This window comes from Oncorhynchus kisutch, unplaced genomic scaffold (genome assembly GCF_002021735.2).
Source record: "Oncorhynchus kisutch isolate 150728-3 unplaced genomic scaffold, Okis_V2 Okis04b-Okis11a_hom, whole genome shotgun sequence".
In the NCBI taxonomy this organism is placed as follows: Eukaryota; Metazoa; Chordata; class Actinopteri; order Salmoniformes; family Salmonidae; genus Oncorhynchus; species Oncorhynchus kisutch.
The window spans coordinates 9,904,507-9,926,972 of record NW_022261981.1 but is presented as its reverse complement, the minus strand read 5'-3'; the positions used below and the strand labels follow the sequence as shown (position 1 = coordinate 9,926,972).

Here is a 22,466-nt window from a genome sequence, read left to right as displayed (position 1 = left end):
CTAACTTCCATATATTAATCCACTTTACAAGGGGGTGTAGAGCCTAACTTCCATACATTAATCCACTTTACAAGGGGGTGTAGAGCCTAACTGGCATACATTAATCCGCTTTACAAGGGGGTGTAGAGCCTAACTGGGGGTGTAGAGCCTAACAAGGGGGTGTAGAGCCTAACTGGGATACATGAATCCACTTTACATGGGGGTGTAGAGCCTAACTGGGGGTGTAGAGCCTAACTGGGGGTGTAGAGCCTAACTGGCATACATTAATCCGCTTTACAAGGGGGTGTAGAGCCTAACTGGGGGTGTAGAGCCTAACAAGGGGGTGTAGAGCCTAACTGGGATACATGAATCCACTTTACATGGGGGTGTAGAGCCTAACTGGGGGTGTAGAGCCTAACTGGGATACATGAATCCGCTTTACAAGGGGGTGTAGAGCCTAACTGGGGGTGTAGAGCCTAACAAGGGGGTGTAGAGCCTAACTGGGATACATTAATCCGCTTTACAAGGGGGTGTAGAGCCTAACTGGGGGTGTAGAGCCTAACTGGGATACATTTGCAGCGCGTGAGTTTCCAGTTTGGGGGAAGGTCATTTTCACCATTAAAATGCACCTTTATAACAAAGCATTAGATGCATAATCACATTTGCGGTCCCTTCTGATAAATGGCGTTATCCCGCTAATGAAACATGCACGCTCGTAAGCCTTCTGCTACGTGCGCCTTCCTCAAATGGTTTGGAGAAAATATCCTTTCCATTTTATTCAGCTACGTTCAATTGTTTTCTTCACACTATAACATAAAATAATGCCACGGAATTCTAAGCAAATATTGTCTGCTAAATGAACTAGGTGAAGCCCACAGCCGCATGGCATAGCCAGATCAGGACCCTAACGTAAGGACAACTCAGAGTATGCTATTCTGTTCTTCTGAAATAAACTACATTTTCTTTAGACTTGTCTAAAATAAATAATGGATTTATTGTGATGGTGTAGACTATATTACATGGATTTATTGTGATGGTGTAGACTATATTACATGGATTTATTGTGATGGTGTAGACAGACTATATTACATGGATTTATTGTGATGGTGTAGACAGACTATATTACATGGATTTATTGTGATGGTGTAGACTATATTACATGGATTTATTGTGATGGTGTAGACTATATTACGATGGTGTAGACTATATTACATGGATTTATTGTGATGGTGTAGACTATATTACATGGATTTATTGTGATGGTGTAGACTATATTACATGGATTTATTGTGATGGTGTAGACTATATTACGATGGTGTAGACTATATTACATGGATTTATTGTGATGGTGTAGGCTATATTACATGGATTTATTGTGATGGTGTAGGCTATATTACATGGATTTATTGTGATGGTGTAGACAGACTATATTACATGGATTTATTGTGATGGTGTAGACAGACTATATTACATGGATTTATTGTGATGGTGTAGACAGACTATATTACATGGATTTATTGTGATGGTGTAGACTATATTACATGGATTTATTGTGATGGTGTAGGTAGACTATATTACATGGATTTATTGTGATGGTGTAGACAGACTATATTACATGGATTTATTGTGATGGTGTAGACAGACTATATTACATGGATTTAGTGTGATGGTGTAGGTAGACTATATTACATGGATTTATTGTGATGGTGTAGACTATATTACATGGATTTATTGTGATGGTGTAGACTATATTACATGGATTTATTGTGATGGTGTAGGTAGACTATATTACATGGATTTATTGTGAGGGTGTAGACTATATTACATGGATTTATTGTGATGGTGTAGACTATATTACATGGATTTATTGTGATGGTGTAGACTATATTACATGGATTTATTGTGATGGTGTAGACTATATTACGATGGTGTAGACTATATTACATGGATTTATTGTGATGGTGTAGACTATATTACATGGATTTATTGTGATGGTGTAGACTATATTACATGGATTTATTGTGATGGTGTAGACTATATTACATGGATTTATTGTGATGGTGTAGACTATATTACATGGATTTATTGTGATGGTGTAGACTATATTACATGGATTTATTGTGATGGTGTAGACTATATTACATGGATTTATTGTGATGGTGTAGACTATATTACGATGGTGTAGACTATATTACATGGATTTATTGTGATGGTGTAGACTATATTACATGGATTTATTGTGATGGTGTAGGCTATATTACATGGATTTATTGTGATGGTGTAGACTATATTACATGGATTTATTGTGATGGTGTAGACTATATTACATGGATTTATTGTGATGGTGTAGACTATATTACATGGATTTATTGTGATGGTGTAGACTATATTACGATGGTGTAGACTATATTACATGGATTTATTGTGATGGTGTAGACTATATTACATGGATTTATTGTGATGGTGTAGGCTATATTACATGGATTTATTGTGATGGTGTAGGCTATATTACATGGATTTATTGTGAAGGTGTAGACTATATTACATGGATTTATTGTGATGGTGTAGACTATATTACATGGATTTATTGTGATGGTGTAGACAGACTATATTACATGGATTTATTGTGATGGTGTAGACTATATTACATGGATTTATTGTGAAGGTGTAGACTATATTACATGGATTTATTGTGATGGTGTAGACTATATTACATGGATTTATTGTGATGGTGTAGACAGACTATATTAAATGGATTTATTGTGATGGTGTAGACTATATTACATGGATTTATTGTGATGGTGTAGACTATATTACATGGATTTATTGTGATGGTGTAGACAGACTATATTACATGGATTTATTGTGAAGGTGTAGACTATATTACATGGATTTATTGTGAAGGTGTAGACTATATTACATGGATTTATTGTGATGGTGTAGACTATATTACATGGATTTATTGTGATGGTGTAGACTATATTACATGGATTTATTGTGATGGTATAGACTATATTACATGGATTTATTGTGAAGGTGTAGACTATATTACATGGATTTATTGTGATGGTGTAGGTAGACTATATTACATGGATTTATTGTGATGGTGTAGGTAGACTATATTACATGGATTTATTGTGAAGGTGTAGGTAGACTATATTACATGGATTTATTAGACTTTTTAAAATGTAGATGTTCCAAAGGTCTGCATCAGTGGCTTGTGGGCTGTGTGTGGAAGCCAGGAGATGTTAAATGGGTTTATGTTAATTAACGGGTCAATCACCGTTCGACGAAATTTGGTGACCGCCACAACCCTACTCTTCCCCCCAAAACAGCTATATCAGCTATAAAATACATTTCTGTTGTTCGTTGTAACATGGACAAAAAAGTTGGTTTGTATTGTATTGTGTAAGTCGGAAATCTGAATCAAGAAGCAGAAATATTCAACATAATATTACCAACTGAGCAAATATCATTTAAAATAAAAGAATGAAGTAACCACTGCAAGATGTGTGAATTCCACAGTTGAAATGTAGCTGAATTCCACAGTTGAAATGTAACTGAATTCCACAGTTGAAATGTAGCTGAATTCCACAGTTGAAATGTAGCTGAATTCCACAGTTGAAATGTAGCTGAATTCCACAGTTGAAATGTAGCTGAATTCCACAGTTGAAATGTAGCTGAATTCCACAGTTGAAATGTAGCTGAATTCCACAGTTGAAATGTAGCTGAATTCCACAGTTGAAATGTAGCTGAATTCCACAGTTGAAATGTAACTGAATTCCACAGTTGAAATGTAACTGAATTCCACAGTTGAAATGTAACTGAGTTCCACAGTTGAAATGTAACTGAGTTCCATAGTTGAAATGTAACTGAGTTCCATAATTGAAATGTAGCTGAATTCCATAATTGAAATGTAGCTGAATTCCTGTTCCATCTCAGTACAGCAGTAAGGGTTCCTAAGCACTCGGTCAGAGTGACTATCAGGTTTGGACAAAGGCCAACTGGAGCAGCGGAAAATACACGGACGACGCTGAGCCAATTGTGCGCCGCCCTATGGGATTCCCGATCATGGCCGGTTGTGATACAACCCGGGATCGAACTAGGGTCTGTGGTGAAGCCTCTAGCGCTGAGATGCAGTGCCTTAGACCGCTGAGCCACTCGGGAACCCTAAAACCCCAATTCCTAACACATGCTTTTCAGTCTTCTCTGCCCCCGATTTCAGATCCTCCTCTGGCCAAGGAGTTGTAGAGGCAAGCCACTCCTCTTTCTAAGCCCTTGTGTTGAGTCTTTCAGTCAGTGAGCAAAATCACAACAGCATCAACCAATCACAGCTCAATAATGATGCGCTGGTTGTCACGACGACGGTGGCGGGGCGGGGTGCACTAACCTGAGGGGCGTGTCCCAGCAGAGCCCACAGCGAATTAGCAGACAGGGTTTTGATCTTAAAGAACTCCATGGTGTCAGTCTCCTGGCGGTTCAGAGCGATGTAAGGACAGCTCCGGAAGTCTCCCTTCAAACCAAGTACAGACAAACTTTAATGTAAAAAAATTCCTGACACACACTTCACAGTAAAACAAAACAGTCAAGTGTCTTTTGGTTTCAGTACAGCACTAGAAAGTAGCCTACACTTTATTATTACAGATTAACAGTATTAAAACTATAATAATTACAATTATTATTAATTACTATTATTATTATTATTATTATTATTATTATTATTATTATTATTATTATTATTAATTACTATTATTATTATTATTATTATTATTATTATTTATTATTATTATTATTATTAATTACTATTATTATTATTAATTACAATTATTATTATTATTATTATTATTATTAATTACTATTATTATTATTATTATTATTATTATTATTATTTATTATTATTATTATTATTTATTATTAATTACAATTATTATTATTATTATTATTATTATTATTATTAATTACTATTATTATTATTATTATTATTATTATTATTATTATTATTATTATTATTATTATTATTATTACAATTTTTATTATTATTACAGATTAACAGTATTAAAACTATAATAATTACAATTATTATTAATTACAATTATTATTATTATTACAGATTAACAGTATTAAAACTATAATAATTACAATTATTATTCATTACAATTATTATTATTATTACAGATTAACAGTATTAAAACTATAATAATTACAATTATTATTAATTACAATTATTATTATTATTACAGATTAACAGTATTAAAACTATAATAATTACAATTATTATTAATTACAATTATTATTATTATTACAGATTAACAGTATTAAAACTATAATAATTACAATTATTATTACAATTATTATTATTATTACAGATTAACAGTATTAAAACTATAATAATTACAATTATTATTATTATTATTATTATTATTATTATTATTATTATTATTATTATTATTATTATTATTATTAATACAATTTAGAAATACTAGGCTATGGGAGTCCTGAGGTACCTCGCGGATTGTGGGTTCGATTCTCGGGGCCACCCATATTAATAATGTACACACACACACACGACTGTTAGTGGTTTAGGACAAAAGCATCTGCAAAATGTCAGATATTAATATCCATCATGTTGTAAAAGCCACCTTGAGCTGCTCTCCTCCCTGTAGTCTGACCAGGTCCCAGGTCCCCATTTTCCTCACCACTTGTTTCAGCTCCCCTATCTGACGGTATGACAGGTGACCTGCAGGACACGGAGGAAACCAAAACCCACAGGATTTACATAACGCTTAAAACACATGCAAATGTGTATCTCTGTCTACCTTCAGCAGTCCAGCAAGCAATGAAGGGCAGACTAGGCTAACAGTAGTAAATATTGATTAGCTTAGAAATATTGAAAAGCTCCCTTATTTCACTATATTTTGGGGAAATATGACAGTTAAGTATTTTCTTATCCAACACATCCATTTTTGTTAAAAAAAAAAAAATAGTATTTGTGACCCAAAAACCCACAACGCCTCCTCCACTCACCAGACAGCCAGGCAGGAGTCAGGGCGTCTGATATCCAGGCTACATAGCCCTCTCTGAAGGAGTGGAGGAACTCATCTATTTGACTGTGGGAGACCAGCTCCCTCCTCTTCCTCAACTCTTCATCCAGCTGGCAGTCTGGGGCGAGGAAGACTAGCCTGGGAAGGAAGAGCTCCTGACGCACCGACAGGCCGCTCCTCCTCAGGTACTGCCACAGGTTAGTTGTCTTGGTCTGGAGGATATATATAGAGATCACAGGTTAGTTGTCTTGGTCTGGAGGATATATATAGAGATCACAGGTTAGTTGTCTTGGTCTGGAGGATATATATAGAGATCGCAGGTTACCCGTCTTGGTCTAGAGGATATAAAGATATCGCAGGTTACCCGTCTTGGTCTAGAGGATATAAAGAGATCGCAGGTTACCCGTCTTGGTCTAGAGGATATAAAGAGATCGCAGGTTACCCGTCTTGGTCTAGAGGATATAAAGAGATCGCAGGTTACCCGTCTTGGTCTAGAGGATATATAGAGATCGCAGGTTACCCGTCTTGGTCTAGAGGATATAAAGAGATCGCAGGTTACCCGTCTTGGTCTAGAGGATATAAAGAGATCGCAGGTTACCCGTCTTGGTCTAGAGGATATATAGATATCGCAGGTTACCCGTCTTGGTCTAGAGGGGGTATAGCTTACAGAACAGGGCGGTGGGCAGCTGAGTGAAAATGAGGGAAAACCAAACTTCCGGAGGACCTATCATCCTCTTCCTCTGTATCTGCTGTTAAAGCCAACGACCAAATACCCAGCGTCCTAAATAGTGGTCCGTTTGAGTATGCACATTTTTTAATTTTTTATAGTATGCAACATTAAATGGGGCGGCAGGGTAGCCTAGTGGTTAGAGCGTTTGACTAGTAGGTTGCAAGTTCAAATCCACGAGCTGACAAGGTACAAATCTGTCGTTCTGTCCCTGAACAAGGCAGTTAACCCACTGTTCCTAGGCCGTCATTGAAAATAAGAATTTGTTCTTAACTGACTTGCCTGGTTAAATAAAGGTAAAATAAAAAATCGGACCAAAGAGGATTTCTGTTCTCATTGAAAAACGTTTCCTGTTCTCGTGGCCTTCGTCAAAGTATTTAAACTAAAATGCCAAACCATCTTTTGATTTCTGACTGTGTCGGCACCGGGGACTGGGCTGTTATTGAGGTCATGTTAACCGGTTCTGAAGGCTGGCCTACCTATTTAATAACTGAATTGATGGACTGGGCTGTTATTGAGGTCATGTTAACCGGTTCTGAAGGCTGGCCTACCTATTTAATAACTGAAGTGATGGACTGGGCTGTTATTGAGGTCATGTTAACCGGTTCTGTAGGCTGGCCTACCTATTTAATAACTGAATTGATGGACTGGGCTGTTATTGAGGTCATGTTAACCGGTTCTGTAGGCTGGCCTACCCATTTAACAACTGAATTGATAGATCAAGCCTTCGTAGTCATTCTGATCTTGTTCCCAATGATCAGTGATATTGTTTATGTTGCTATGCAACGGTTCTGAACTCGCGATGCGCCCGGCCGGCCACGTTGTCCTGTGAAATAGCCTTTTGAACATGAGAAGGTGTGTGTACACTTTGGCTTCACTAATAAACATGTTGAAATGGGACCAAATGATCCGTTTCGGTCTTCAGTCCTTTCTAAAATAGGATAGAAGGGCTATGGTACAAGTTGAATGTGATAGGCTTGGTTATAACCAAGCCTGAGTAGGCCTATAACCCGATTCATTTTATATTCAGAGTTTAGACAAATTGATCGTATTGGAAATGAGCTATTATCAGGCTGGTTATTGTGATGCACTGTCTGTTGAATTTGGGAGAGAAAAAAAAAAAAATGCACCCCCACTCAACCCCCACCCCACCTACTCAGGATCCACTCTTGCATTGCGGCCGAGGCATACTGCATAATTTCTACTAAACGGGGTGTGTTAGATAGTACGTGACAATGAGTACACAGTATGCTAGTATAGGTACACTTTATCAATCTATAATGTCAAGGTTCTGCCTCTATACCTAGGAAACACTTTTCCACCTTCCCCTCCAAGAAGTTTGACAACATCCACTCTAGCCTATTGAGTCCACTGGTCTCACTCACCCAGAACTACCTGTCGCCTTGACCTCTTTCTCCCCTCTCTCTCTCTCCAGATGACATCCAGCAACTAGTGAGGTCCGGCCACCCCGACAACCTGCCTGCCCGACCCCATTCCCTTCCCCCCCAGACCATCACTGGAGACCTTCACTTCACCCCCAGCAACTCATCCCTGACCCTTGGCTGACCCTTTAACCTCAAAATGTACAGAGTTGCACCCCTCGTCCTGAAACCCTCTGACGTCAGAAACTACAGACCTGTATCCCCGTTTTCTTTCCAAAAATACTTGAGAGTGCCATCTCTGACCAACTCTCTAGGAATGATTTTCTAGAACCTAACCAGCCAGGCTTCAAGATGGGTTACTCAACTGAGACTGCTCCTCTCTCTGTGTCAGAGGCTCGTCACACTGCCAAAGCTGACTCTCTTCTGTTCTCATCCTCCTAGATCTATCCTCTGCCTTCAACACCGTGAACCTTCAGATCCCCCTCTCCACCCTCTCAGGCTCTATCAGATCCGCCTCTCCACCCTCTCAGGGCTGGGCGTCTCAGGCTCTATCAGATCCTCCTCTCCACCCTCTCAGGGCTGGGCGTCTCAGGCTCTGCACACTCTTGGTTGCATTCTACCCGGCTGGCCGCTCTTACCAGGTCACATGGAGATGATCTGTATCTGCACCACGTACTCTCACTACTGGTGTCCCACAGGGCTCGGTTCTAGGCCCTCTTCTCCCATTACACCAAGTCCCTCAGCTCCGTCGTGTCCTCACATGGTCTCTCCTAACACTGCTATGAGGATGGACCTCTCCTCTCCTCTACAGACCAAGTCCCTCAGCTCTGTCATATCCTCACATGGTCTCACCTATTGTTGCTATGCGGATGACACTCAACTACCCCCCCTGCCTCCAAATAACTAAAGAGTGAATGTAAAATCTAAGTGTATAAATTAGCTAATAATCAGAGACCTAATCATTAGCAGGTCTGTCAAGTATAGTATATCATTATTCATCAAGCATCATTTTAACAACCACAAATAATAACTCATAATGTATGTTTTTGGTGGGGTAATGTTCTTCTGACACACTATGGAAATGAAAAGCACAGTTTAGGAAAAATTGTGTTACCCCCCAAGAAAATCCCCATTGGAAGGATTAGATGATAAAATAATTTTCTAAACCACTCTGTAGTTTTGGATTCTAATCCAAACTGTCTGCTTTGTCCTGGATCTTGACTGAGTCAGAGTAGTACATTTATATGGAAATGAGTTGATGAACACTACAGCGGGAACAGGGTTCGGTAAATTCCCTTCCACAAAGTAGGGCCTCTTGATTTTTAGCGGCTGTAATTATGTTTATAGAGGGGAAAAAACAGGTGCCTCAACACAGCTGTCACCCTGTCTACCAGGGCAGGACAGGAGTCACTCATTTACATTCACTGTAGTGAGCAAGAGCCTCAGGGATGTCAAACATATGGGCCAGATCTGGCCTGCGAACCCCTTCAATCTAGGGAGGAAAAAATCTCAATCAACATTGAGATCACCAAAATAAAGCTGAATCTCTGTAGAAATAACAGACCTACATTTATAGTCTTCACTGTCCAGCTTACTAACAGTCATCTAAACGAAAGCGAGACAGCCAGGGAGCATAGCAGATTCCAGAAGCTAGAGTAAATAAATAATCCATTTTAAGTGCGGCCCTCTGGACCTCGGTGAAGACCGTAGGGCGGGCCGCGGGGGCAAAATGAACAACCCTGCTGTAGATGCTATGTTGGGGCAGAGGTTGGATAAGAGGGAGCTTGGCTGGCAGAATGGAAGTACCAGACTGCAAAGGCTTACAACAGCTAGGCCACCACTTAGCCTAAACTGACAGCTAGGCCACCACTTAGCCTAAACTGACAGCTAGGCCACCACTTAGCCTAAACTGACAGCTAGGCCACCACTTAGCCTAAACTGACAGCTAGGCCACCACTTAGCCTAAACTGACAGCTAGGCCACCACTTAGCCTAAACTGACAGCTAGGCCACCACTTAGCCTAAACTGACAGCTAGGCCACCACTTAGCCTAAACTGACAGCTAGGCCACCACTTAGCCTAAACTGACAGCTAGGCCACCACTTAGCCTAAACTGACAGCTAGGCCACCACTTAGCCTAAACTGACAGCTAGGCCACCACTTAGCCTAAACTGACAGCTAGGCCACCACTTAGCCTAAACTGACAGCTAGGCCACCACTTAGCCTAAACTGACAGCTAGGCCACCACTTAGCCTAAACTGACAGCTAGGCCACCACTTAGCCTAAACTGACAGCTAGGCCACCACTTAGCCTAAACTGACAGCTAGGCCACCACTTAGCCTAAACTGACAGCTAGGCCACCACTTAGCCTAAACTGACAGCTAGGCCACCACTTAGCCTAAACTGACAGCTAGGCCACCACTTAGCCTAAACTGACAGCTAGGCCACCACTTAGCCTAAACTGACAGCTAGGCCACCACTTAGCCTAAACTGACAGCTAGGCCACCACTTAGCCTAAACTGACAGCTAGGCCACCACTTAGCCTAAACTGACAGCTAGGCCACCACTTAGCCTAACTGACAGCTAGGCCACCACTTAGCCTAAACTGACAGCTAGGCCACCACTTAGCCTAAACTGACAGCTAGGCCACCACTTAGCCTAAACTGACAGCTAGGCCACCACTTAGCCTAAACTGACAGCTAGGCCACCACTTAGCCTAAACTGACAGCTAGGCCACCACTTAGCCTAAACTGACAGCTAGGCCACCACTTGGCCTAGCTGTCAGTTAGGCTACCACTTAGCCTAAACTGACAGCTAGGCCACCACTTAGCCTAAACTGACAGCTAGGCCACCACTTAGCCTAAACTGACAGCTAGGCCACCACTTAGCCTAAACTGACAGCTAGGCCACCACTTAGCCTAAACTGACAGCTAGGCCACCACTTAGCCTAAACTGACAGCTAGGCCACCACTTAGCCTAAACTGACAACTAGGCTAACACTTATCCTAAACAGACAACTAGGCCACACTTGGCATCAGTTCCTGTCAGTTTAGGCTATCTAGGCGAGGGGTTCTCAAAGTGGGGTCCGTGGCCAGGCATAACATTTTTAAAAAAAGTATATACCCTTTTAAATTAAAAAACAACTAATTTAACAGATTTAACTAATTTCAAAGGATCTCTGGAATAAGTTGAGGGTGTAATACAATGTTATAATATTAATACACAATGTATGTTCTTAAACCTTGGGCAAATACTTGAATTATAATGACTTCAAATTTTTACATAAAAATGCACTGTAATTTAAGATTTTAAACTGCAAAGGTCTCGGTCTCATGGCAAAATGTGTAGAGTTACAGGATATTAGCTTTAAAGATGTAATAACATTGCTTTGCCCCCCCCCATTAAATAACATTGCTTTGCCCCCCCCCCCATCAAATAACATTGCTTTGCCCCCCCCCATTAAATAACATTGCTTTGCCCCCCCCCCCCCATTAAATAACATTGCTTTGCCCCCCCCCCATTAAATAACATTACTTTGCCCCCCCCCCATTAAATAACATTGCTTTGCCCCCCCCCATTAAACAACATTGCTTTGCCCCCCCCATTAAACATTGCTTTGCCCCCCCCCCCATTAAATAACATTGCTTTGCCCCCCCCCCATTAAATAACATTGCTTTGCCCTGCATTAAATAACATTGCTTTGCCCCCCACCCCCATTAAACAACATTGCTTTGCCCCCCCCGCATTAAATAACATTGCTTTGCCCCCCCCGCATTAAATAACATTGCTTTGCCCCCCCATTAAATAACATTGCTTTGCCCCCCCCCATGAAATAACATTGCTTTGCCCCCCCCCATGAAATAACATTGCTTTGCCACCCCCCCCCCCCCCATTAAATAACATTGCTTTGCCCCCCCCCCCATTAAATAACATTGCTTTGCCCCCCCCATTAAATAACATTGCTTTGCCCCCCCCCCCCATTAAATAACATTGCTTTGCCCCCCCCCATGAAATAACATTGCTTTGCCCCCCCCATGAAATAACATTGCTTTGCCACCCCCCATTAAATAACATTGCTTTGCCCCCCCCCATTAAATAACATTGCTTTGCCCCCCCCCCCCCCATTAAATAACATTGCTTTGCCCCCCCCCCCCATTAAATAACATTGCTTTGCCCCCCCCCCCCCATTAAATAACATTGCTTTGCCCCCCCCCCATTAAATAACATTGCTTTGCCCCCCCCCATTAAATAACATTGCTTTGCCCCCCCCCCATTAAATAACATTGCTTTGCCCCCCCCCCCATTAAATAACATTGCTTTGCCCCCCCCATTAAATAACATTGCTTTGCCCCCCCCCCATTAAATAACATTGCTTTGCCCCCCCCCCCCCATTAAATAACATTGCTTTGCCCCCCCCCCCATTAAATAACATTGCTTTGCCCCCCCCCCATTAAATAACATTGCTTTGCCCCCCCCCATTAAATAACATTGCTTTGCCCCCCCCCATTAAATAACATTGCTTTGCCCCCCCATTAAATAACATTGCTTTGACCAATGACATTTTTTTTTTGAATTGCAGGAAATTTGCTTTCCTATGCCAAAGAGGTAGGCCTTAAAAATGTTTCCTTCCCAAGGCCTGAGACTTGTCCGACCATGCCCTGCCACAGTCATAGTAAAACTATAGGCCATTTATTATCTCAATCAAGTTATTGGGGGGGACCCACCCATGAAGTGATAACCCCCTGATCTAGACGTCATACTGTAGTCTTTTGGACCACTAGTCCATGTGAAAGACTTGGCTACATTTGATATGCATTTATTTAATTAACTAAAATATGTTATGACATATTTACCATGACGGCCTCAAGGGGGTCAGCCACCTGTTCTATGGAGGTGTTGGTAAAGTTGTGGTGCTGTTCTTTGAACTGGACGTGCCATTGCTGCCGCTGGGAAGACACCGTTCCTCTCCAGGGCTTCACGTCGATGCAGAACACCCCGTGACCTTAGAAGACAGATAGAAGAGGGTTGAGAAGAGGGTTGAGTTGTGAGAAGAGGTTTGAGTTAGAACAGGGCTCACCAACCCTGTTCCTGGAGAGCTACCGTCCTCTAGGTGTTCACTCCAACACTAATTAACTGGTAGATGAGCTGAATCAAGTTAGTTACAACTGGGGAGACTCTCCATGAACAGTGTTGGAGTGAACACCTAGAGGACGGTAGCTCTCCAGGAACAGGGTTGGAGTGAACACCTAGAGGACGGTAGCTCTCCAGTAACAGGGTTGGAGTGAACACCTAGAGGACAGTAGCTCTCCAGGAACAGGGTTGGAGTGAACACCTAGAGGACAGTAGCTCTCCAGGAACAGGGTTGGAGTGAACACCTAGAGGACGGTAGCTCTCCAGTAACAGGGTTGGAGTGAACACCTAGAGGACAGTAGCTCTCCAGGAACAGGGTTGGAGTGAACACCTAGAGGACAGTAGCTCTCCAGGAATAGGGTTGGAGTGAACACCTAGAGGACGGTAGCTCTCCAGGAACAGGGTTGGAGTGAACACCTAGAGGACAGTAGCTCTCCAGGAACAGGGTTGGAGTGAACGCCTAGAGGACGGTAGCTCTCCAGGAACAGGGTTGGAGTGAACACCTAGAGGACGGTAGCTCTCCAGGAACAGGGTTGGAGTGAACACCTAGAGGACAGCAGCTCTCCAGGAACAGGGTTGGAGTGAACACCTAGAGGACGGTAGCTCTCCAGGAACAGGGTTGGAGTGAACACCTAGAGGACAGCAGCTCTCCAGGAACAGGGTTGGAGTGAACACCTAGAGGACAGCAGCTCTCCAGGAACAGGGTTGGAGTGAACACCCAGAGGACGGTAGCTCTCCAGGAACAGGGTTGGAGTGAACACCTAGATGACGGTAGCTCTCCAGTAACAGGGTTGGAGTGAACACCTAGAGGACGGTAGCTCTCCAGGAACAGGGTTGGAGTGAACACCTAGAGGACAGTAGCACTCCAACCCTGTTCCTGGAGAGAACACCTACAGGTTTTTCTCCATTGTTTTTGATGGCAGGCCACTCTGGTAGACCTAAATTATGATCACATAGCCACAGTAGCCTACTTGGCCACTGTTAAAACTAACTTAAAGTGGGTAGAGCCTCAGTGTTCACAGTAAACGAGAGCTGGAAGCTGCACAGAATTTTCAAGTTTGCGCTCAGCAGAAGTGAAATTTGCTCAGTGCTCAAAAAAACGAGAAGGAACATTGGTTAGGAGTCAAGTCAACCACACAGTACATAGGACTAGTTAGTTTAATACTGGACAGTACATAGGCCTAGTTAGTTTAATATTCGACTGAGCACCTGTGAGGATGACGAGGTCGATGTCGTCTGCCTTGGTGGTTTGAAACTGGGTCGGAACTCGTAGGTCGCAGAAAATGTTCTCTTTTTTCAGTCCGCCAAGTTTCCTAAAGACAAGAGGGAAATAATCCAAGGTCCTTATGCTTTTTACTACATACAGCCTGACCCCCCCCTGGTCATGTAGTCTAGCTAGCTACGTACAACCTGACCCCCCCCATAATGTAGACTAGATAGCTAGGTACAGCCTGACACCCCCCCCCCCCCCCGGCTCCATAATGTAGACTAGCTAGGTACAGCCGGCCCCCCCCCCCTCCATAATGTAGTCTAGCTAGCTACGTACAGCCTGACCCCCCCCCCCCCCTCCATAATGTAGACTAGCTAGCTACGTACAGCCTGACCCCCCCCCCCCCCCCCCCCCCGGTCATGTAGTCTAGCTAGCCACGTACAACCTGACCCCCCCCTGGTCATGTAGTCTAGCTAGCCACGTACAACCTGACCCCCCCCCCCCCCTGGTCATGTAGTCTAGCTAGCCACGTACAACCTGACCCCCCCCTGGTCATGTAGTCTAGCTAGCCACGTACAACCTGACCCCCCCCCCCCCCCCTGGTCATGTAGTCTAGCTAGCCACGTACAACCTGACCCCCCCCGGTCATGTAGTCTAGCTAGCTACGTACAACCTGACCCCCCCCCCCAGTCATGTAGTCTAGCTAGCTACGTACAACCTGACCCCCCCCGGTCTCTATAATGTAGTCTAGCTAGCTACGTACAACCTGCCCCCCCCCTCCATAATGTAGTCTAGATAGCTACGTACAAGCTACGTACAAGCTACGTACAACCTGACCCCCCGGTCTCTATAATGTAGTCTAGCTAGCTACGTACAACCCGACTCCCCCGGTCTCTATAATGTAGTCTAGCTAGCTACGTACAACCTGCCCCCCCGGTCTCTATAATGTAGTCTAGCTAGCTACGTACAACCTGCCCCCCCCGGTCTCTATAATGTAGTCTAGCTAGCTACGTACAACCTGCCCCCCCCGGTCTCTATAATGTAGTCTAGCTAGCTACGTACAACCTGCCCCCCCCGGTCTCTATAATGTAGTCTAGCTAGCTACGTACAACCTGCCCCCCCCCGGTCTCTATAATGTAGTCTAGCTAGCTACGTACAACCTGCCCCCCCCGGTCTCTATAATGTAGTCTAGCTAGCTACGTACAACCTGTCCCCCCGGTCTCTATAATGTAGTCTAGCTAGCTACGTACAACCTGCCCCCCCGGTCTCTATAATGTAGTCTAGCTAGCTACGTACAACCTGCCCCCCCCGGTCTCTATAATGTAGTCTAGCTAGCTACGTACAACCTGCCCCCCCCCGGTCTCTATAATGTAGTCTAGCTAGCTACGTACAACCTGCCCCCCCCGGTCTCTATAATGTAGTCTAGCTAGCTACGTACAACCTGCCCCCCCCGGTCTCTATAATGTAGTCTAGCTAGCTACGTACAACCGGACTCCCCAGTCTCCATAATGTAGTCTAGCTAGCTACGTACAACCTGACCCCCCCCCGGTCTCTATAATGTAGTCTAGCTAGCTACGTACAACCTGACTCCCCCCCATCTCCATAATGTAGTCTAGTTAGCTACGTACAACCTGACTCCCCAGTCTCCATAATGTAGTCTAGCTAGCTACGTACAACCGGACTCCCCAGTCTCCATAATGTAGTCTAGCTAGCTATGTACAACCTGACCCCCCCCCGGTCTCTATAATGTAGTCTAGCTAGCTACGTACAACCTGACTCCCCCCGTCCCCATAACACAACCTGACTCCCCCCGTCCCCATAACACAACCTGACCCCCCCCCCCCGTCCCCACAACGTAGTCTAGCTACCACTGTCGAGGATAAACAAGAACATCAAACTAACAATCTCACCATACGTACAGAACACACTTGTATAAGTCCCTGCCGTGTTAAATCAATCATTTAGGCCTACCTGACATGTTGGATAAAGTCCTGTACTGTTAGGGTAGGCTGTCTACTGTCTCCTTCGGCACCTGCAATAGCAGTACTGGGTCCTGTGGAGAAGTGAAACTGGGCCAGCTGGCTTCCAAGCTGAAACATTCTTCTTGTGGATCTGAAACAACCAGAACCAAACTTGAAAATAAGTGGAACAACACTGAGTGTATAAAACATTCGGAACATGGGACTGGCCAGGTGAAAGCTATGATCCCTAATTGATGTCACCTGTTAAATCCACTTCAATCAGAGTAAATGAAGGGGAGGAGACGGGTTAATTAAGGATTTATAAGCCTCGAGACGTGTATTGTGTACGTGTCTCATTCAGAGGGTGAATGGGGAAGGACAAAATATTTAATTGCCTTTGAAAGGGGGGGGGGGGGGTATGGTAGTAATTAGGTGCCAATCGCACCGGTTTGTGTCAAGAACTGCAACGCTGCAGGGTTTTTCCACACTCAACAGTTTCCCCGAGTGTATCAAGAACGGTCCACCACCCAAAGAATATCCAGCCAACTTGACACAACTGTGGGAAACAGAGTCAACATGGCCCAGCATCCCTGGGAACGCTTTCAACACCTTGTCGAGTCCATGACCCGACGAACTGAGTCTGTTCTGAGGGAAAAACGTGGGGGGGGGGATGCAGCGACTCAATATCAGGAAGGTGTTGCTAATGGTTTGTGTATGTAACTATAGAAGCGGAGAGGTGTTGACATCAAACCGCATCACACTACAGGAAAGTAAAAGCTCATTTAGACAGCAACATCTTAAAACAACAAGACTATATAGCTAAGTAACAAACAAAAAAAACATTTAGAAAACGTGTTTTTGACGGCTGGGTATAATTTGTGTTACGTTCCAACCGGAATCTCTTTTCAAAAACTTCGTCAATAACAAGGATGCCGAAAAAACAACGTATACAAAGTAGCATGATCAATTCACCTAGTTAACTAGCTGTCGAATAGGCATCAACTCACCACGTAGCCCACTCCCTACCTGGTATCTTATTCTGCCGATAAACAACTCTGTTGTATGTTGGAAACCTTGTTATTGAATAGATTCCTGTTCCACATTATTCCCAGCCGTTTTTGACTGTGCGACTTGGAGGGGAGCAGGCACAGCATGTCCTAGATAATTAAACTATATTTGGACAACACATCATTTACGTTACATTTTCTCGCTGTATTTAGCTACAACTTCTAGATTGCCAAAGTCAGTGTTTGTTCACGACAAAAACACTCGAAAATGAACGTGGCTTAGAAGTGAAAACAAAAGACGGAGACTAATACTAGCGTTAGAACAAAGACGGAGACTAATACTAGCGTTAGAACAAAAGACGGAGACTAATACTAGCGTTAGAACAAAAGACGGAGACTAATACTAGCGTTAGAACAAAAGACGGAGACTAATACTAGCGTTAGAACAAAAGACGGAGACTAATACTAGCGTTAGAACAAAAGACGGAGACTAATACTAGCGTTAGAACAAAAGACGGAGACTAATACTAGCGTTAGAACAAAAGACGGAGACTAATACTAGCGTTAGAACAAAAGACGGAGACTAATACTAGCGTTAGAACAAAAGACGGAGACTAATACTAGCGTTAGAACAAAAGACGGAGACTAATACTAGCGTTAGAACAAAAGACGGAGACTAATACTAGCGTTAGAACAAAAGACGGAGACTAATACTAGCGTTAGAACAAAAGACGGAGACTAATACTAGCGTTAGAACAAAAGACGGAGACTAATACTAGCGTTAGAACAAAAGACGGAGACTAATACTAGCGTTAGAACAAAAGACGGAGACTAATACTAGCGTTAGAACAAAAGACGGAGACTAATATTAGCGTTAGAACAAAAGACGGAGACTAATACTAGCGTTAGAACAAAAGACGGAGACTAATATTAGCGTTAGAACAAAAGACGGAGACTAATACTAGCGTTAGAACAAAAGACGGAGACTAATACTAGCGTTAGAACAAAAGACGGAGACTAATACTAGCGTTAGAACAAAAGACGGAGACATAGGTCGAGCACTTACATTAATAAATACAGAGAAGGTTGAAAACAGGAGTCAGTGCTTTTTTCCAGCACCTCTTTGTGGATGAGGCAGCGGATATATTTTCCAGCCGTCCAAACTTGCTGCAATGAAATTGTATCCAGGAATGAAGTTTCCCAATCAGCGCTGTTCCGCTGCGGCCCGTTCCTGGAAGACGTAAACAACCAACCACGTGGAGGTCGGGTTTCCACCAGGAAAACCTCACCGCAGTATACACGCTATCTGGGAGCAAAAAAATACATATATTTTGGCCATTTTCGTCTTCTCATTCAACTGGAGAAAACACAAACTAACAAGTCATTCAATTTAAAATAAATAAAATAAAAAGTATGGGGCGTCGGGTTATGAGAGCGCAGTAGGCTATGGAAATCAATCTCTCACAGAGTTGATTCAGTTCACATTGCCGTGGTCATTGACTGTGGGGAGATGCACTACGGTCTGTACCAGTAGAACATAGACATAAGGCGAGCACAAACAAGTCATATGATCTTATGGTGTGTGTGTGTGTGCTTAAGTAAATTACAGGAGAAACATGTTGTCTCCCCCTCCACATCCTTCCCTCTAATTATGGAGCCACCTCTCTAACCAGGGGGCACAGGACAATACCTCTAATTATGGAGCCACCTCTCTAACCAGGGGGGCACAGGACAATACCTCTAATTATGGAGCCACCTCTCCAACCAGGGGGGCACAGGACAAGACCTCTCTAATTACAGAGCTACCTCTCTAACCAGGGGGCACAGGACAATACCTCTAATTATGGATCCAGCTCTCTAACCAGGGGGCACAGGACAAGACCTCTCTAATTACAGAGCTACCTCTCTAACCAGGGGGCACAGGACAATACCTCTAATTATGGAGCCACCTCTCCAACCAGGGGGCACAGGACAAGACCTCTAATTATGGAGCCACCTCTCCAACCAGGGGGCACAGGACAATACCTCTAATTATGGAGCCAACTCTCCAACCAGGGGGCACAGGACAAGACCTATCTAATTATGGAGCCACCTCTCTAACCAGGGGGCACAGGACAAGACCTCTCTAATTATGGAGCCACCTCTCCAACCAGGGGGCACAGGACAAGATCTCTCTAATTATGGAGCCACCTCTCTAACCAGGGGGCACAGGACAAGATCTCTAATTATGGAGCCACCTCTCTAACCAGGGGGCACAGGACAAGATCTCTAATTATGGAGCTACCTCTCTAACCAGGGGGCACAGGACAAGATCTCTCTAATTATGGAGCCACCTCTCTAACCAGGGGGCACAGGACAAGACCTCTAATTATGGAGCCACCTCTCTAACCAGGGGGCACAGGACAAGATCTCTAATTATGGAGCCATCTCTCTAACCAGGGGGCACAGGACAAGACCTATCTAATTATGGAGCCACCTCTCTAACCAGGGGGCACAGGACAAGACCTCTCTAATTATGGAGCCACCTCTCTAACCAGGGGGCACAGGACAAGACCTCCAATTATGCAGCCACCTCTCTAACCAGGGGGGCACAGGACAAGACCTCTAATTATGGAGCCACCTCTCTAACCAGGGGGCACAGGACAAGACCTCTCTAATTACAGAGCTACCTCTCTAACCAGGGGGCACAGGACAATACCTCTAATTATGGAGCCACCTCTCTAACCAGGGGGCACAGGACAAGATCTCTAATTATGGAGCCACCTCTCCAACCAGGGGGCACAGGACAAGACCTCTAATTATGGATCCAGCTCTCTAACCAGGGGGCACAGGACAAGATCTCTCTAATTATGGAGCCACCTCTCTAACCAGGGGGTACAGGACAAGACCTATCTAATTATGGAGCCACCTCTCTAACCAGGGGGCACAGGACAATACCTCTAATTATGGATCCAGCTCTCTAACCAGGGGGCACAGGACAAGACCGTGCAACTGAGCATTGTTTCAAATGCTTGCTCTTTTAAAATGTATTGTTATTGAAAGGTAGTGGACAGGGTAACATTGAAATGCAGAGTCAAAGACAGACCCAATGAAACCCAGAAGACTGTCATACGGAAGACTGTCATATGGAAGACTGCCGTACAGAAGACTGTCATATGGAATACTGTCGTACAGAAGACTGTCATAGAGAAGACTGTCATAGAGAAGAAGACTGTCATACAGAAGACTGTCATAGAGAAGACTGTCATAGAGAAGAAGACTGTCACACAGAAGACTGTCATACAGAAGACTGTCATATGGAAGACTGTCGTACAGAAGACTGTCATATGGAAGACTGTCATAGAGAAGACTGTCATATGGAATACTGTCATAGAGAAGAAGACTGTCATACAGAAGACTGTCATACAGAAGACTGTCATATGGAAGACTGTCGTACAGAAGACTGTCATATGGAAGACTGTCATATAGAAGACTGTCATATAGAAGACTGTCATACAGAAGACTGTCATATGGAAGACTGTCGTACAGAAGACTGTCATATGGAAGACTGTCATATAGAAGACTGTCATAGAGAAGACTGTCATACAGAAGACTGTCATACAGAAGACTGTCATATAGAAGACTGTCTGTCATATAGAAGACTGTCATAGAGAAGACTGTCATATGGAAGACTGTCATATAGAAGACTGTCATAGAGAAGACTGTCATACAGAAGACTGTCATACAGAAGACTGTCATATAGAAGACTGTCTGTCATATTTATTTATTTATTTATTTTACCTTTATTTAACCGGGTAGGCAAGTTGAGAACAAGTTCTCATTTACAATTGCGACCTGGCCAAGATAAAGCAAAGCAGTTCGACAGATAAAACGACACAGAGTTACACATGGAGTAAAAACAAACATACAGTCAATAATGCAGTATAAACAAGTCTATATACAATGTGAGCAAATGAGGTGAGAAGGGAGGTAAAGGCAAAAAAGGACATGATGGCAAAGTAAATACAATATAGCAAGTAAAATACTGGAATGGTAGTTTTGCAATGGAAGAATGTGCAAAGTAGAAATAAAAAATAATGGGGTGCAAAGGAGCAAAATAAATAAATTAATTAAAATTAAATACAGTTGGGAAAGAGGTAGTTGTTTGGGCTAAATTATAGGTGGGCTATGTACAGGTGCAGTAATCTGTGAGCTGCTCTGACAGTTGGTGCTTAAAGCTAGTGAGGGAGATAAGTGTTTCCAGTTTCAGAGATTTTTGTAGTTCGTTCCAGTCATTGGCAGCAGAGAACTGGAAGGAGAGGCGGCCAAAGAAAGAATTGGTTTTGGGGGTGACTAGAGAGATATACCTGCTGGAGCGTGTGCTACAGGTGGGAGATGCTATGGTGACCAGCGAGCTGAGATAAGGGGGGACTTTACCTAGCAGGGTCTGTCATAGACTGTCATAGAGAAGACTGTCATAGAGAAGACTGTCATAGAGAATACTGTCATATAGAATACTGTCATAGAGAATACTGTCATATGGAAGACTGCCATAGAGAAGACTCTCGTATAGAAGACTGTCGTACAGAAGACTGTCATATGGAAGACTGTCATATGGAAGACTGTCATAGAGAAGACTGTCATATAGAAGACTGTCATATGGAAGACTGTCATATGGAAGACTGTCATACAGAAGACTGTCATAGAGAAGACTGTCTGTCATATAGAAGACTGTCATATAGAAGACTGTCATAGAGAAGACTGTCTGTCATATAGAAGACTGTCATAGAGAAGACTGTCTGTCATATAGAAGACTGTCATAGAGAAGACTGTCAAAGAGAAGACTGTCGTATAGAAGCACAACAGTGAAATGAAGATCCGAAAGCCTGTGTTTTCTCTATAAACGTTAGGATGTTCAGCCTCTGCCTTTGTCAGCGAGGCAGAATGTGTGAAGTGGTCCTCAGAGAGCAGGAGGAAGGATAGCCGAGGGTAATTTCACCTAAAGTAGAGAGAAGGTGAGGGAAGAGGACCTTTTGTACAAATGGCTCAGC

General features: G+C 43.3%; 1 protein-coding gene across 4 annotated transcripts in view; it reads right to left on the bottom strand.

Annotated features, from left to right (window-relative positions):
• Window positions 1-18,710, bottom strand: part of LOC116359735 (uncharacterized) — a 35,884-nt gene extending 17,174 nt beyond the window's left edge. For 3 of the 4 annotated variants that reach the window (XM_031813130.1, XM_031813132.1, XM_031813133.1), the window contains exons 1-7: window positions 18,503-18,710; window positions 16,440-16,580; window positions 14,468-14,571; window positions 12,982-13,130; window positions 6,004-6,232; window positions 5,619-5,716; window positions 4,370-4,492 (exon numbers count right to left, since the gene is read on the bottom strand). In XM_031813130.1, the coding sequence (XP_031668990.1) occupies window positions 4,370-4,492; window positions 5,619-5,716; window positions 6,004-6,232; window positions 12,982-13,130; window positions 14,468-14,571; window positions 16,440-16,567 (831 nt within the window). In that variant the 5' untranslated portion in view covers window positions 16,568-16,580; window positions 18,503-18,710. Of the gene's footprint in view, window positions 1-4,369; window positions 4,493-5,618; window positions 5,717-6,003; window positions 6,233-12,981; window positions 13,131-14,467; window positions 14,572-16,439; window positions 16,581-17,455; window positions 17,643-18,502 lie in introns of those variants that run through there. The other variant, XM_031813131.1, reaches the window with a different exon arrangement.
• Window positions 18,711-22,466: the final 3,756 nt, after the last annotated feature.